This window comes from Peromyscus maniculatus, chromosome 20, assembly GCF_049852395.1.
Source record: "Peromyscus maniculatus bairdii isolate BWxNUB_F1_BW_parent chromosome 20, HU_Pman_BW_mat_3.1, whole genome shotgun sequence".
Classification (NCBI taxonomy): Eukaryota; Metazoa; Chordata; class Mammalia; order Rodentia; family Cricetidae; genus Peromyscus; species Peromyscus maniculatus.
In genome coordinates, this window is record NC_134871.1 from 69,813,053 (window position 1) to 69,826,707 (window position 13,655).

Sequence of the window (13,655 nt, forward strand, 5' to 3'; positions counted from 1 at the left end):
GAGGCAGGTGGATCTCTATGAGTTCGAGGCCAGCCTGGTCTACAGAGCGAGATCCAGGAAAGGCACAAAGCTACACAGAGAAACTCTGTCTCGAAAAAGAAAAAAAAAAATTGTAACTGAAAAAGAAAAAAAAGTTCTTGGCAGGCGGAATCCAGAAACTGGTGGGTGAAGGACGTGTCTGGTGCAGGTCCTTTTAGAGAGAGCTGTCCACTGGGGAGAATGACGAGGGAAATGACAAGACAGAGGCATGCTCTACCGGATGAATGGACTCCTTGCTTGAGAGTCTGTGTGTCCCGGCAGGTGCCGCATCTCCGGTGCGTTGTTGCCCCGGGAGAGCCGAGGAGGCGACTCCAGCCTGCGCTCCCGGAGCTCGGCGGCAGAGGGCGCCCTAGCCACGCCCGTCCTGCTCCTCCGGGGCGGGGCGTCCTCCGGGCCGGGGGGGTGGGGGGGCGGGGCCGCGCGCGCTCACGTGACCCCAGCTCATGGCGGCGGCGGCGGCGGCAGCGGCAGCGCCGGCGGCTCTCGGCGGCTGGAGCCGGATCCTGTAGCCGGGGTGTGGGCCCGCGTCAGTCCGTCCCTCCTTCGGCCCCCTCTCGTCTTCCGGAGCGTGGCTGGCGGAGCCGCGATGGCGGAGCGAGGCCTGGAGCCATCGCCGGCCGCGGTGGCCGCGCTGCCCCCCGAGGTGCGGGCTCAGCTGGCGGAGCTGGAGCTGGAGCTGTCGGAGGGTAGGCGCGCGGCGGGCCGGCCGGGCGGGCGAGCGGGCGGGCGGGCGGCGGCCTGCGGGGAGGCTGGGCCGGCGGGGCTCGCCGCTCCCCGGCCGCCCAGCGTGGCTGCGCTTTCATTGTTGTCCCTGGGGGGCCCCCGCAGGACTTGGGGACGGGTCAGCTGGAGACAAAGCTGCGCCCTCAGGCTGACACCTTGCCCCGCCGCTGCCCTCCCCGCCTTCCTCCCGAAGGGCCGCGAGCCTGCACCCTCTCCCCTGCCTTCGGAAGGAGACCCAGGGGAACGCCGCCGCTGCATTTCTTCCTGCTCCTCTAACAATGCGAGGTGCCTCCCCAGTGACAGGCGTGAGAAAGGAGCGGGGGGAGCCATTGAGGGTCCGAGGGAGGTTGGAGGCAGTGGCGCTAACCCAGAGAGACACCCCCGATGCTGCCGCTTTTGGACCATCTCCGTCATGGGGGGCCGCGGGGCTTTTTCTTGGCACCTGTGTTCAGGCTGGGTTTCCGCATCTGGCCACCTTTTGGAGTCTTTGAAGAGGTGGCTACCGGTTCCGTGCAAATCCTGGCCAGCACCCTCTTTCTTTTGACAATGGATTAGTACCGGGAGGGTTGGGTTTATTGAGAGAATTTCAGACACGGACTAAATCTGGGCACTGTTACTAGAAAAGTCCCCTGGACAACAATGAGGCGCTCAATGCCGGCTGTGGGCATGTGATCAGGCGAATGTGCTGTTGCGATCAGCTCTCTGTAAAGTTCCTGTTTTTATCGCAGGCGGCCTCCGAACAAAAGCAGCATTTTCTCCGCTCTGGGTGTCAGTACTTTGCTGATGTCTCCAGAGTTGCATATTGTAGAATTCCTTCCCAAAGGCCTTCACTAGTATTTTTCAAGTACATTAAAAAGTGTAGATTGGAAAAAAAAAGAGAGAATGTGACCAAGTTCCCAAGAGAGTTTCAGTTCTGACTTTTGTTAACTTATCATGGCATTGCGGGGTTTTTCCCTTTAAAAATCACTTACAGTGGAAAAACCAGGAGTGAATTTGAGTGTTACAAATCTTAAGCAATTGAAGGAAATAATTAATTTTAATAACACTTTAAGGCTTTCCCAATGTATAGGGTGGTGCTGTTTTCACCTGTGCGTAATTACCAGCATATTATTTTTCAATTAATCATTTGGGAAGTGTTTAGGAAGATAGGAATCCTTTGGGCGTTTGCCCAGTGATACTTTGGGTCAAAATATTCACCAAGTAAAAAAATCAGTTGAAGTAGTTTGTTAAATGGTAAGTTTCCCTTACGGTTTTCTTCTTCCTCGTCATCCTTTTGTGGAAGTGTTGTTATTAAGTCTGATGAATTCCATTCAGATCTTTTAAAACAGTTATTATTATTTTTTTAAATAACAAATCAGCTGTCGCTTTCATTAGCCAGAAAGAGAGGTTTGGCTGGATGTTGGCATGAGAGGGAGATTAAAAATGGGTCTGATTGCTTTTACCAGGGAAGGGAAGTCCTGGGTCCTCCTCTTGGTGTGGATCTGCTCCGAATGATTATTGTTTACAGCTCTGGGTGTTTTCTAGACATCTTTAGAAAGAACTATTCTGAGGAACTATTTCTAGGATCCACTACTGATGAGCTCACCCCACTCTCTGAGAAAGGTGTGAAAGTCCTAGAAACTGGGAATGTCAGGCTTTAAACATTTTAAGGTCAGGGGAATCCATGCAGGATGTTTTGATTGGCACATGACTTAGTTTAAATTTATTTCTTAAGGATTTGTACTGCATGAGGCTGCATTTTGCTTCTTTGCGCTCTAGGAGGAAATAACAGTTGAGAAACCTTGAGTCTGCAATGTCAGCGTATTGGCCATCTGTCTGTCTTGCTTCAAGTACACAGATGGTTGGTGCTATTTGGAGTTGAAGTGAAGTTAAAATAAGTGAGGGGTCCCTAAATCTGTGGGTGGTGTTTGTGACATCAGCATGGGTCCCCAAATCTGTGGTGGTGTCTGTGACATCTGGGGCATATTTTGAACTAACCTTTCCTTTTTAAAAAACATTTTCTCTATAATTACTGTTCTGACAAAAAGACTTGGCTTTTTTTTTTTTTTTTTTTTTTTTAAGGCTTCTGTCTGTTTGTCACGACTTGTTGACATTGGTGCGGTCTGTCTTTCCATGCCGTTTTCCTTAGGTTCAGGCTGTAGTTGGTCCTATAGATAGGGAGCATCTGAGCGAAGTACGGTCGAGGATGTTCTTTGTGTGTGTGTCCTGCTGCAGGCTTTGGTCATAGACGAGCCGGTCTGCTGAGATGCAGCCTGGTGAATCCTTTGGGCTGTCTGCCGCAGAGCTCGGTGCAGAGAGCCTGGGTGATGATGGGTCAGCTGCTCCAGGCTGCTCCCCGTGGACCGCTTCTGCACTAACAGCCCGAAACTGTCCGGAGGACCATTCAGAGACTGAATTTACACATGAATTTGATAGATGAGTCGCTAGGATTTTTAACACGGTCCCTGTTTCAGTGTTTGCTCAGTCTCGACCTGAGTCGTCTGTCGACAGTGAACCCTGCTGGACTTCACCCCCGAGCTCTGATGGGGCTCGAGTAGAATTGTTTGCTCGAATCTGTCCATCCTCTGTTGTGTAATGCTTCTCTTGCACACCGTCCTTTGAGCACCACTAACCTTGACCAGGTAAAGCAGGTATATTTAATCCCCTTCCCCACTTGGTTTAACAGAAGGGGGAATTTGGACTCAGAAAGGTTAAGTGTTTTGTTTAAAGCTGCCCAGCTAGCGGGTGCCATTATCTCAAGCTGTGATGTAATTATAGGATCTGAACGATTTAAATATCTGAGCTGTGATTGCACAATAGTTTTTTTCCCCCTCTAAGGAAACACTGCATTCAGTGTTTATGCCACAGTTCTGAATAGCCTTGTTGGTTCTCAGATTCATGGTGTCTGCATGCTGCTCAGCTGCTGTATTTTGTGCCTCTCTGTGCAGAGGATACAGAGGTGAGCAGGATGCCGTGCCAACTTTCAAGCCTGCTAGAGGACATCTCTTAAAAATGTCAACAAAACGTCACGCGAGACCATGATGCAGTGTGCAGGGGCTGCCTTCTAAGAAAGGAAGCTTTTCCGTTGTGAGAAGCGGCAGAGAGCTGTAAACACAAGGTTGTTTGTGGGGTTGGTAGCGAAGGCTGTGATTTGGCCAGGGCACAGCAAGTCGTGAGGGAAGGAGGGTGTTAGACCAGCCCTGGTGCTGCAGGCTGCAGGGTGAGCAAGTCTTTCCGTGTCTGAGAACAGCCCAGAGACAGCGGCGACTGGAAAGGTATTTAAGATAAAATAACACTTACCGGAAGGGAGCCTCCCTTTTCTTGTTTGAACACTTCTCTGGGCAGGAGCGGCAGCACATCCTCTCTGTCTCTACATGTTCCAGTCCCTATCTCTGAGTCCACCTTGAAGGCGGAGATGTAGAGGGCACCTTCTTAGGAGTTGTAGGAGAGCAGAAAAGGAAGGGAGATGATGGGCAGACTGAATTTTAATGGGCAGGTCGACTTTTGCCAGCAGAAAATTTGTAAAGCCTTTCTGTTTACCTGTAGTGGGGACCCTGGTCACTCCCTCCAGATGTCATTTACTCATGGAGTTGCAGGCTACGCACATACCTGGGAGCCACAGCTAGGCAGCTGAAATACCTGGTGCTGAGAATTTTCAATCTAGAATATAGATTGTTGTTTTTATTTATATTGCTGCATGCTAAGCAAGCATTCTACTCTCACTCAGTCCTATAGACTTTTATTAAATTACATTATTAATTACATTCTGTGTATGCACATTAGCTTGTGTGCGCGTGCGTGCGTGCGTGCGTGCGTGCGTGCGCGCGCGCGCATATGTGTCATGGTGCATGAATGGAAGTCAGGAGAACTGTGGGATCAGTTTTCTCTTTCCCACCTACAGATCCTGGATGGTGAACTAAGGTTGTTAGGCTTGTTGGCTGGTGCTGTTGTGAGGAGCCTCTGGGTCAGCCCCAGTTTCATGTTTTTAAAATGTATTATTATTATTATTGTTTTGTTTTTTGAGACAGGGTTTCTCTCTGTAGCTTTGTACCTTTCCTGGAACTCATTCTGTAGCCCAGGCTGGCCTCCAACTCACAGAGATCCGCCTGCCTTTGCCTCCTGAGTGCTGGGATTAAAGGCGTGCACCCCCACCGCCCGCATTATTTTTTTATAGGACTGTTGGGGATTGAGTCAGGGCCTTCCACGTGGTCGGTAAATGCTCTACCATTGTACTGTATCACTGACACTCAGCTCTGTAGTTTTTACTTATTTGGGTTTTTTTTTTTTCTCTCTTTGGAAAGAGAGTCTAGGCTGGCTCAGAAGCCACCACACCTGGCCCCCATAGATTGATTTCTTTTTGAGATAGCATCTCTCTATGTAGTCCTTGTTGTCCTGGAACTCACTCTGTAGCCCAGGCTGGCCTCCAACTCACAGAGATCCTCCTGCCTCTGCCTCCCGAGTGCTGGGATTAAAGGTGCGCGCCACGGCACCTGAATTGTTTATTAAATAATTTAAAAGACTTTCCCCAAGTTTGTGCCATCAATACTGCAGTTCTCCATTGCGCTCATGCCGGAATGTGGAATAAGGCCCCTTCCTGCCTGTAGTTATAATTCTTTACTGCCAGTTTCTATCTTTTCAGTTATATGCTTTCTCATTAAACTGCTTTCCATTTAATATAAATTACAGAAGCCATTTATATTTTCTTTCTTTTTAAGTTGGTGTTGGCGTTGTGTTTTTTTTTTTTTTTTTTTTTTTTGAGACAGTATCTCAACTATGTAGACCAGGCTGGCCTTGAACTCACAGGGATCTGACTGCCTCTTCCTCCCAAGTGCTGGGACTAAATGCTGTGCCACTATGTCTGGCTCCTCTTCTTCCTCCTTAAAAATATGTGTGGCTGTTTTGTCTGCAGTATGTGATTGCAGCACACTGGGTGGCTGGTTCCCACAGAAGGTGTGAAGGACAGACAGTTGAGCTGCCTGCCATGTGGGTCTGGGAACTGAACCCGGCTCCTCTGGAAGAGCAGCCAGTGCTCTCAACCGCTGAGCCGTCTCTCCAACTCCTGTTTTCTTTTAAATAACCCAAGCAGGGTCTTACTGTGTAGCTCAGGCTGGCCTGGAATTCACCATCCTCTTGCTTCATCTTTCCAAGTGCTGGGATTACAAGCATGCACCACCACATGCGGCTTGTTTTGTTTTTCCCTTTCTGTCTTCCTTTTTTTCTTCTTTTATATATACATGTGTGTGTGTGTGTGTTTGTGTGTGTGTGTGTGTGTGTGTGTGTATTATGTGCATGAGTGTTCTGCCTGCATGTATGTATGTGCACCATGTGTGTGCAGTGCCCTTGGAGACAGGAAGAGGCATGGAGCCCCTTAAATTACTGACCATTGTGAGCTGCCATGTGGGTGCTGGGAATTGAACCTAGGTCCTCTTTAAGATCAGGTAGTACTCTTAACTGCTGACTCAACTCTCTAGCCCCTTATTTTTAATTTTTATAATTATTTTTTGTCTTTTAATTTAATTTTATTCATTTATTATTATTATTATTTTTGAGACAGGGCTGGAATTTGCTATGCAGACCAAGGTGTCCTTGAACTCATACAGATCCACCTGCCTCTGCCTCCTGAGTGCTGAGATTAAAGGCATGCGCCACCACGCCTAGCTTATTGTTGTGTGATTGTGAGTGTCTGTGTGTTCACACATGAAGTGAGTGCAGGTGTCCTTGGAGGCCAGAAGAGGCCATTGGATCCCCTGTGGCTGTGGTTACAGGGGTTGTTAGTGAGTGATGTGGGTCCTGGGAACCACACTGGTGTTTTCACAAGAGTGCACGTGCCCTTAATCTCTGAGCAGACTCTTCCGCCCTCTGCCTTGCTGCTTTCTTGGTGTGGCTTTAGGATTGCAATGAATTTTTGCTTGGTTCAGTTTGATTTGAATGGAAAAAAAAAATCAAGTCTCTTTCTTGATGACTTGATCTTGGCATGAGATGGGATTGTATAATCATTTGAGAAGTATGTGTTGGTGTCTGCTAGGTATCTTGGTCCAAGTCCTGGCTCCATCCCTTAGCTAGCCATGTGACCTTGGACAAACTGCCTGACTCCCCTATTTGGGTTTCTTCTATCGAAAGACTGAATCCCTCATTGGAGTTGTAAGGAAATTTAATATGAGCTGGGTATAATATGGCACGTAGGGCATTTAACACGTGTTCACCTTTATTTGCCCCCTAGTGAACAGATGCTCAGTGACGGGGCTGTTTCTGACACCTTGTCCTACTGGACAGAAGCGGTCCCCTGTGAAGTGAGGAGATGTGTTTTCAGCAGTTTCACTCTACCAACAGTTGTTCTGCTGACAGCCTGGATCCCTGGTCCCACACACGCTGGTTCCACGGCCGGCCGCCTGGAACAGAAGAGCTGTTGGTGTGTTTCCTGTAGACGTCTGCTGTATGCACGAGATGCCTGCCTGAGCCTGAAGGATCAGGCCCATGGCTTGAGTGTGGTCTCTGAGTCTCAGGCTTCTGTAGCCATGGAAGGCCGGTGTGAGCGCTTCAGCCCTCGGCAGGCTGAGCCGAAGCTCCCCCACCCCTCCCACCCCCATTCGGGCCCAGGGAGCACCTTCTTTTGCATCCTCCTCCAGTTATTTTCTGGGATCTTCTCCTTTGAGTTGACCTGCAGCCAGTCTTGTTGAGCCCCGTAGTCCAGGCCTGGCTGGCCTGTCCTCTCGGATGACCTGTGGTCTTTTTTGAGGCTAGAGCTTACATTTGAAGCCTTTGCTGAGTCCAAGGGTCTGGCATTCTTTGTCTTTGCATTGTAAGTTTCCTGAGGAAACAGATAAGCTTGCATGTTGCTTACCTTGGGGTCAGTGCTAATGCTTCTGAACACAGCAGTAGCTCATTTTATTGTTCTGTACCATGGAGGCCAGAAGAGGCCTTTGGATCTCCTGGAACTGGAGTTACCATGTGGGTGCTGGGAACTGAACTCAGGTCCTCTGCAAGAGCACACAGTGCTCTTAACTCCTGAGCTGTCTCTCCAGTTCCCACCCTTACTCCCCTTTCCCTCATTGTCCAGAAGAACTACTTCCTCCCTTCCTGTTCTGAAGTGCACACCTCTGCTGCGTTCTCAATGTCACCCGCCCATCAGTCCTCCTCTGTGGGATCTGGGACCCTTCTGTCTCTTCAGTTCTGACCTTTTTGGCTCAGCTTCTCATGTAACTTCTTGACTCCTCAGCATTTACAGTTGTTCAGTGTTTTCTGGAAGACGGGAGAACACACCAGACCCTCCCCAGATTTCTGCATGAGTGGCTGCTTGCTGTCATGTCCGCATTCTCTGTGTCTAGAGCAGAGGGGACACCAGCTGGGTCTTTTTCTGTTTGCCTTTGCTCACTGCTCGGTCCACTGTGCCGGCCTCCTCAAGCCACTGAAACAGCTGTTACCATGGCTACTGGTTAGTCTCATTTCAGACTGAGTGCCTCTGGATTTCTCTGTAGCGCTGGACACAGACCTTTGCTTGTTGTTTTTGATTTTTTAGTCTTTTTGAGACAGGTCTCTAGCCCAGGGTGTCTTTGAGCCTGTGGTAATCTTTTTGCCTTGGCCTCCTGAACGCTGGGATTACAACTGTGAATACCATCCCTGGCTGTGTGGATCATGATCTCAATGACGTTTTCTCTTTTCTTAACTTGATAGCATGGATCCTTCTGGTTCCCAGGCTGTTCTCATGCTCTGTCCTGGCTTCTGACTCCATCTTTCTTCTGATGCAGGTGTCTTCGGTAACTTGTCATTCTTTGTCCTCTTACTTATAGACACTTACAGACAATCTCACACATGCCCAGGGCGTCAGCTCTCGGTGGCCCTCAGTTGACTCCCGGCCATTGCTCTCCAGCACTGACGTCCTCTGCTGTGAGCACACCTGGTGGTCTCCCAGACACCACTTATTTAGTAGATCCAAAGCTTCCCCTGTCCTGACTCCTCTTCTGTATCTCCTTCCTCTCTCCAACGATGGCCATTATTTCAGAATGCTGACTTTCTGTCTGGGATGGTCGATTTCCATTGTCAACTTGTGTCTTAGTTAGGGTTTCTATTGCCGTGAAGAGGCACCATGACCACATAGCAACTCTTAAAAAGGAAAACATTTAATTGAGGTGGCTAGCTTACACTTTCAGAGGTTTAGTCCATTATCATCATGTCGGGGACATGGTGGCCTGCAGGCAGACGTGGTGCTGGAGAAGGAGCTGAGAGTCCTACAGCTTGCAGGCAACAGGAAGTTGACTGAGTGTCACACTGAAGGAATCTTAAGCAAAAGAGACTTCAAAGCCCGCCCCCACAGTGACATACTTCCTTCAACAAAGTCACATCTACTTCAACAAAGCCACACCTCCTGATAGTGCCACTCCCTGTGAGCTTATGGGGGCCAGTTACATTCAAACTACCACAAATGACTGGACCAAGAAACATCAGTGCATTAATGAAATGGACCTTTGGTTGTATCTTCAAAGGCTCTTCCAGAGAGGATTAGCTGAGGGGAAGTAGGAAGATCGCTCCCAGTGTAGGTAGCAGATCTTACAGGCTGGGGTCCTGGACTGGATCAAAATGGAGGGAAGAAAGAAAACAAGCAGACCCAAGTTCACACATCTCTTCCTGTGCTGTCAGTTTGCTGCCACAGGCCTTCCGTGCCATGAAGGACTGTGCCCCTTAACTGTGAGCCAAATAAATCTGTCTCTCGAGTCACTCTATTGGTATTTTGTCATCGCAACGAGACAGTAACTAACGCATCCTCTAAGATTGTTCCCCATGCTGTCACAGAGTTCTGTAGGCCGGATGATAGGTACAGAATAGAAAACGATTGTTCATCATTTACAAGTCAAGAAGCCGGAGCTCCAGGTCGCCAGAGCTCCAGGTCGCCAGAGCTCCAGGTAGCCAGCTCCTGCATTCTTGTGAGGGTGTGACGGAAGTTGTCCTAGGAGAGCTTGCGGAGGAGGAGGAAGACAGAGCTCTGGGAAGTACCACAGTGGACCTGCAGAAAAGGAGGAGGAAGACAGAGCTCTGGGAAGTACCACAGTGGACCTGCACAAAAGGAACCTGGGAAAGAAGTGCCTGTGAGAGAAGGCAGAGCAGTGGCATGGGTTTCCTCCAAGTCGGCTGCTGGGGAGCCTGACTGAAGGGACTCAGAAAATGCCACCCAACTTACAGGCGGAGGAGACGTCAGTGGTGGCTCTGCCTGAGCTTCTAGTTGTTTGTTGTGCTTCTTTTTTGAGAGACAGGGTCTCCAGCCCTGGCTGGCCTGGTGCTCCCTTTGTAGTGTAAGCTGGCTCAAACTCAGTGCAGCCTTCCTGCTGGAGTGACAGGCAGTTCTAGTGGCCCTGGGGACAGGTGTTGTGTGTGGGAGGCTGCATCACGTTGGGTCCCTCCTGGGGAAGCGAGCAGAGCAGAGAGAAGCGGAAGTGGAGGCGGCAGGGTCGCAGCCTGCTGAGAGGAGCTACAGTAGTTGCTGTCTGTCCGTGTGTCTGTCTGTTCCTCGTCTGTCCCACTAGAGAGAAGGACCCTTGTCCCGACCACCACGAGGACGGAAAGCGCTGCTGGTGTGTGGGCACTGGCACACTTCTGGTGGCCAAACAGGAGAGAACGGAGTGTTCTGGAGCTGGGGGAGAGGGGCTTGGAGACCTGGAGGAGGAGGAGGACCACAGTCCTGTTGAGTCGTGAAGTGGCGATTCCCAGGCACTGCTGGAGTGATCATGCAGGCTGGAGTGACCTCATCAGGGAATGAGGAAAGGACAAGGAAGGCAGATAGTTGTGAGTGGCAGAGAAGGAAGTCCAGAGGCCTCTCTTGATGGCCTTGTGAGTACTTTGTCAGTCAGAAATAAAGAATAAAAAGTGAGTGTATGTGTTTTTGGGAAAAACTTTGTGAAGACATTAAAAAAAAAAAAAGAAGACAAAACCCCCAAACAGCAACAAACCAACCAACTAAACCCAGAAACCACCCCTCCTTCTTAAATGGCTGCACTCAGGAGGCACACACAAAGACACATCCTGGACAGAAGGCAGCTGAGGCAAGGCCATGGAGACAGGATGACTAACAGAAGGTGAGACATGAGGCCGAGTCTCAGACCTGCAGGTCAGGTGTGGCTGTGAGCTACCGAGGGGCCCAGCACAGCTGTGTGCACGCTGGTTCATTCTGCCCACGAGCAGCAGACGGCCCTTGGCTTCTTAGGAAGTTGGGGAAAGGAAGGGAGTCCAGCTCCTCACTGTCCCTCCTTGAGAAAACCAACAGAAACCTGAGCTCTGAGTGAGCTGGTCCTCATCAGACTCTTTCCTGTGATCTGTTTCTGATTCATTCAACAGGAAACGACTTCCCCAACGGTAGCCAACCTGTTTCTCCAATAATGTAGAAGTACAGGTAAGGGTGAGAAAGAGGATGTGTGTTGTCACAGGGAGTCATGAGAGACCCGGCTGGATTTGTCTGTCAGGCTTTATCTAGAATTAGCGACTGTTACACACCTATTTGGTTACAATGCTCTGTTTTAGTCAAGTTGAAGTTTTCTTATTTCTCAGGGTCTTTCTGGAAGGGAACAGAGTAGGAAGGAGGTTACAGTCCTTTAGACTTGGGCTGAAATAAAAGAACCCAACCAAGCTGCGTGTTTTTCTTTTCTCTCATTGACTCGACTGGTACTGGAGACAGGTTTCTGAGAGGTGAGCTCTACAAGGCAGGACAGCGGGGCCGGGCTGAGGCTCTTCCCCTTTGTCAGGACATGGTCCCTGTGAAGGAGAGCGTCCATCAGAAAGGACAGGCTCTTCGGGTGATTTACTGAAAGCAAACTACAGAGTCTACGCACTGTTGAATTCTGTGAGGGAAGGCAGCTGTGGGCTGTGAAAAGTGCCTGCTGCTTTTCAGAGATGGAAGGACATTTCCTTCAGACAGAAGCGACTAGGATGTCCCAGTTGGAACTTGGCACGGCCATGATTTGTATCGGTACCTAGCGGTGGAGGAAACTGTCTCCACCACCTACAAGTCAAGCGTTTAGCTGTTAGTGAAGCAGTACCACAGCTGGGCACTCACTTTGCAGAAGAAGAAAAGACTTCGTCAGCGCTTTGAGGAGAACTTGGGCAACAAGTCATGTGGTCACTTTGGCATCAAAAGCTGGGGACCCATTTCCCACTTTCACAGAAAACTAAGTTACAGCCAAATCCTTGTTTTCCTGAGGTTTGTAATGTGTTTCTATGTAAAAGCATCATTTAGTACCTTTGCATCTGGACTGGAGAGACGTGGCTCAGTGGGGTTTCCCCGCCGTCGCTCTCCCTGGAGGAGTACCCGGGTGTCCAGGTGAGAGCACCCCGGCTCTGGTGTTGTGAACGTGGGGTCCAGGGACTGAACTTGGTTGTCAGGCTTGTGCAGCCTGCTGAGCTGTCCTTTTGGCTGAGAACCTGTTTTGTTCCAGCTCTTCCTTTTGTGCTGCTAAGAGAGCTTATGCTTGGCTGTGTCTGAAAATGCCCAGAAAGGAGGCCTTGCTTCAGTCCACTAGGACAGTGACTTGGAAGGAAATCCAGAGTGTGAACGAACAGGCACCTACTTTACTCAGAGTGCGTCTGTTGAGTTTTCTCTTTGTAAAGTTGAACAGTGTTTTCCCTTGGCACTAGGGATCGACTCCATGGTGTTGTGCATGCTGTGCAGGTGCCCCACCACTGAGCCACACTCCCTGCTTTTACACTTGGGAGGGAATCGATGGTTGGTGTGTGAGGCAGCAACATTGAGGAGGAAATAGAGGCAGCCTTGCCCCGTGTGCTGTGGCTGGACAGACACCCAGTAGCTAGTGGGTAGGGTGAAGGTTTTATTTCCATAGCGGAGGTGTGAGCATGTTCATGGACAGTGGCTGAGATCACTTGAAGGGAGGAGGGTGATCATTCAGGAGAGAAAGTGGAGCGCGTGGGGAGACTCTTGTCGACAGATGAGGTTCTGGGAAGTGCAGGACGTAGCAGGTGCCCTGCAGGCTGCAAGGCTTGTCTTCTCCTGCTTGGGGATGGCTGGAGGGGAAAGATGACTCCTGAGGTGCCGGGGTGGGCACAGAAGTGGCACTCCCATGGTGGTGTGGTGCTGTGGTGGAGAGAAATGCTCAGATCCGAAGCTGTAGAGAAACTGGGAGAGTGAGATGGGGAGCGGGGTGCATTTGTTAGTCCTGTGGCCGAGTAAGAGGCTGGGTGGGAATGATGGTCAGGATGGAAACAATGGGTGTAGGCTTCTGTCCGAATGGAGAACAAAGGCAGATTCACAGGCTGTGGGACCAGTCCTGGAGGATACTGGGGTGTAGTGGGGGCGGGGAGACCAGGCAAAGAAATGCTGGAGTCGGCTCTGGAGACTGGGATATCGACCGGGTGGATCCCTGGGTAAAGGGCGGCGGCTTGGCTGGAGGAGGCTGCTCACCCTAGTTGAGAGCACGTGGGGATGAAGTTGGTGTGGGAGTGAGCAGTGTGGAGGGAGGCAGGAGGGCCGAGCGGTTGAGGAGGGTGCCCAGCTAGAGCTGTTTCGGTGCCGTGGCCGGCCTGCCCATCAGTGCGGTCAGCATGGATCTGGAGGGCCCATGGCATCAGGATGTCACTCAGGTCGGTGTGGTGGGTTTTGATGGTCTGGGCACAGCCAGGCTGTCAGTGGGAAACGCCTAAGGCCTGTGCTCAGGACCACAGTGCTGTTGAGCTCCACTTCACAGGCTAGCGTGCCTGTCACTACACACGCCTGTCACTACACATGCCTGTGCATATGTGTTCGGAGTAAAGACAGCAGTCGTCCTATTTTAGGGCCACTGAGGTGCAGATGAGGCAAGAAAATGCTTGTAAGAACACTTCATCTTTTTTTTCTTCTTTTCATAAAAAGCCATAGGAACATTTGGAGAAACTCAGAAGTGTGAAGAGGAAAATAGCCTGTCAACCTCCATGCTCCATTC

At 50.3% G+C, this 13,655-nt stretch overlaps 1 protein-coding gene across 3 annotated transcripts in view; it reads left to right on the top strand.

Annotated features, from left to right (window-relative positions):
- Positions 1–467: 467 nt before the first annotated feature.
- Positions 468–13,655, top strand: part of Dip2b (disco interacting protein 2 homolog B) — a 199,100-nt gene continuing 185,912 nt past the window's right edge. For 2 of the 3 annotated variants that reach the window (XM_076556825.1, XM_076556827.1), the window contains exon 1: positions 489–725. In XM_076556825.1, the coding sequence (XP_076412940.1) occupies positions 626–725 (100 nt within the window). In that variant the 5' untranslated portion in view covers positions 489–625. Of the gene's footprint in view, positions 726–13,655 lie in introns of all 3 variants that reach the window. The other variant, XM_076556826.1, reaches the window with a different exon arrangement.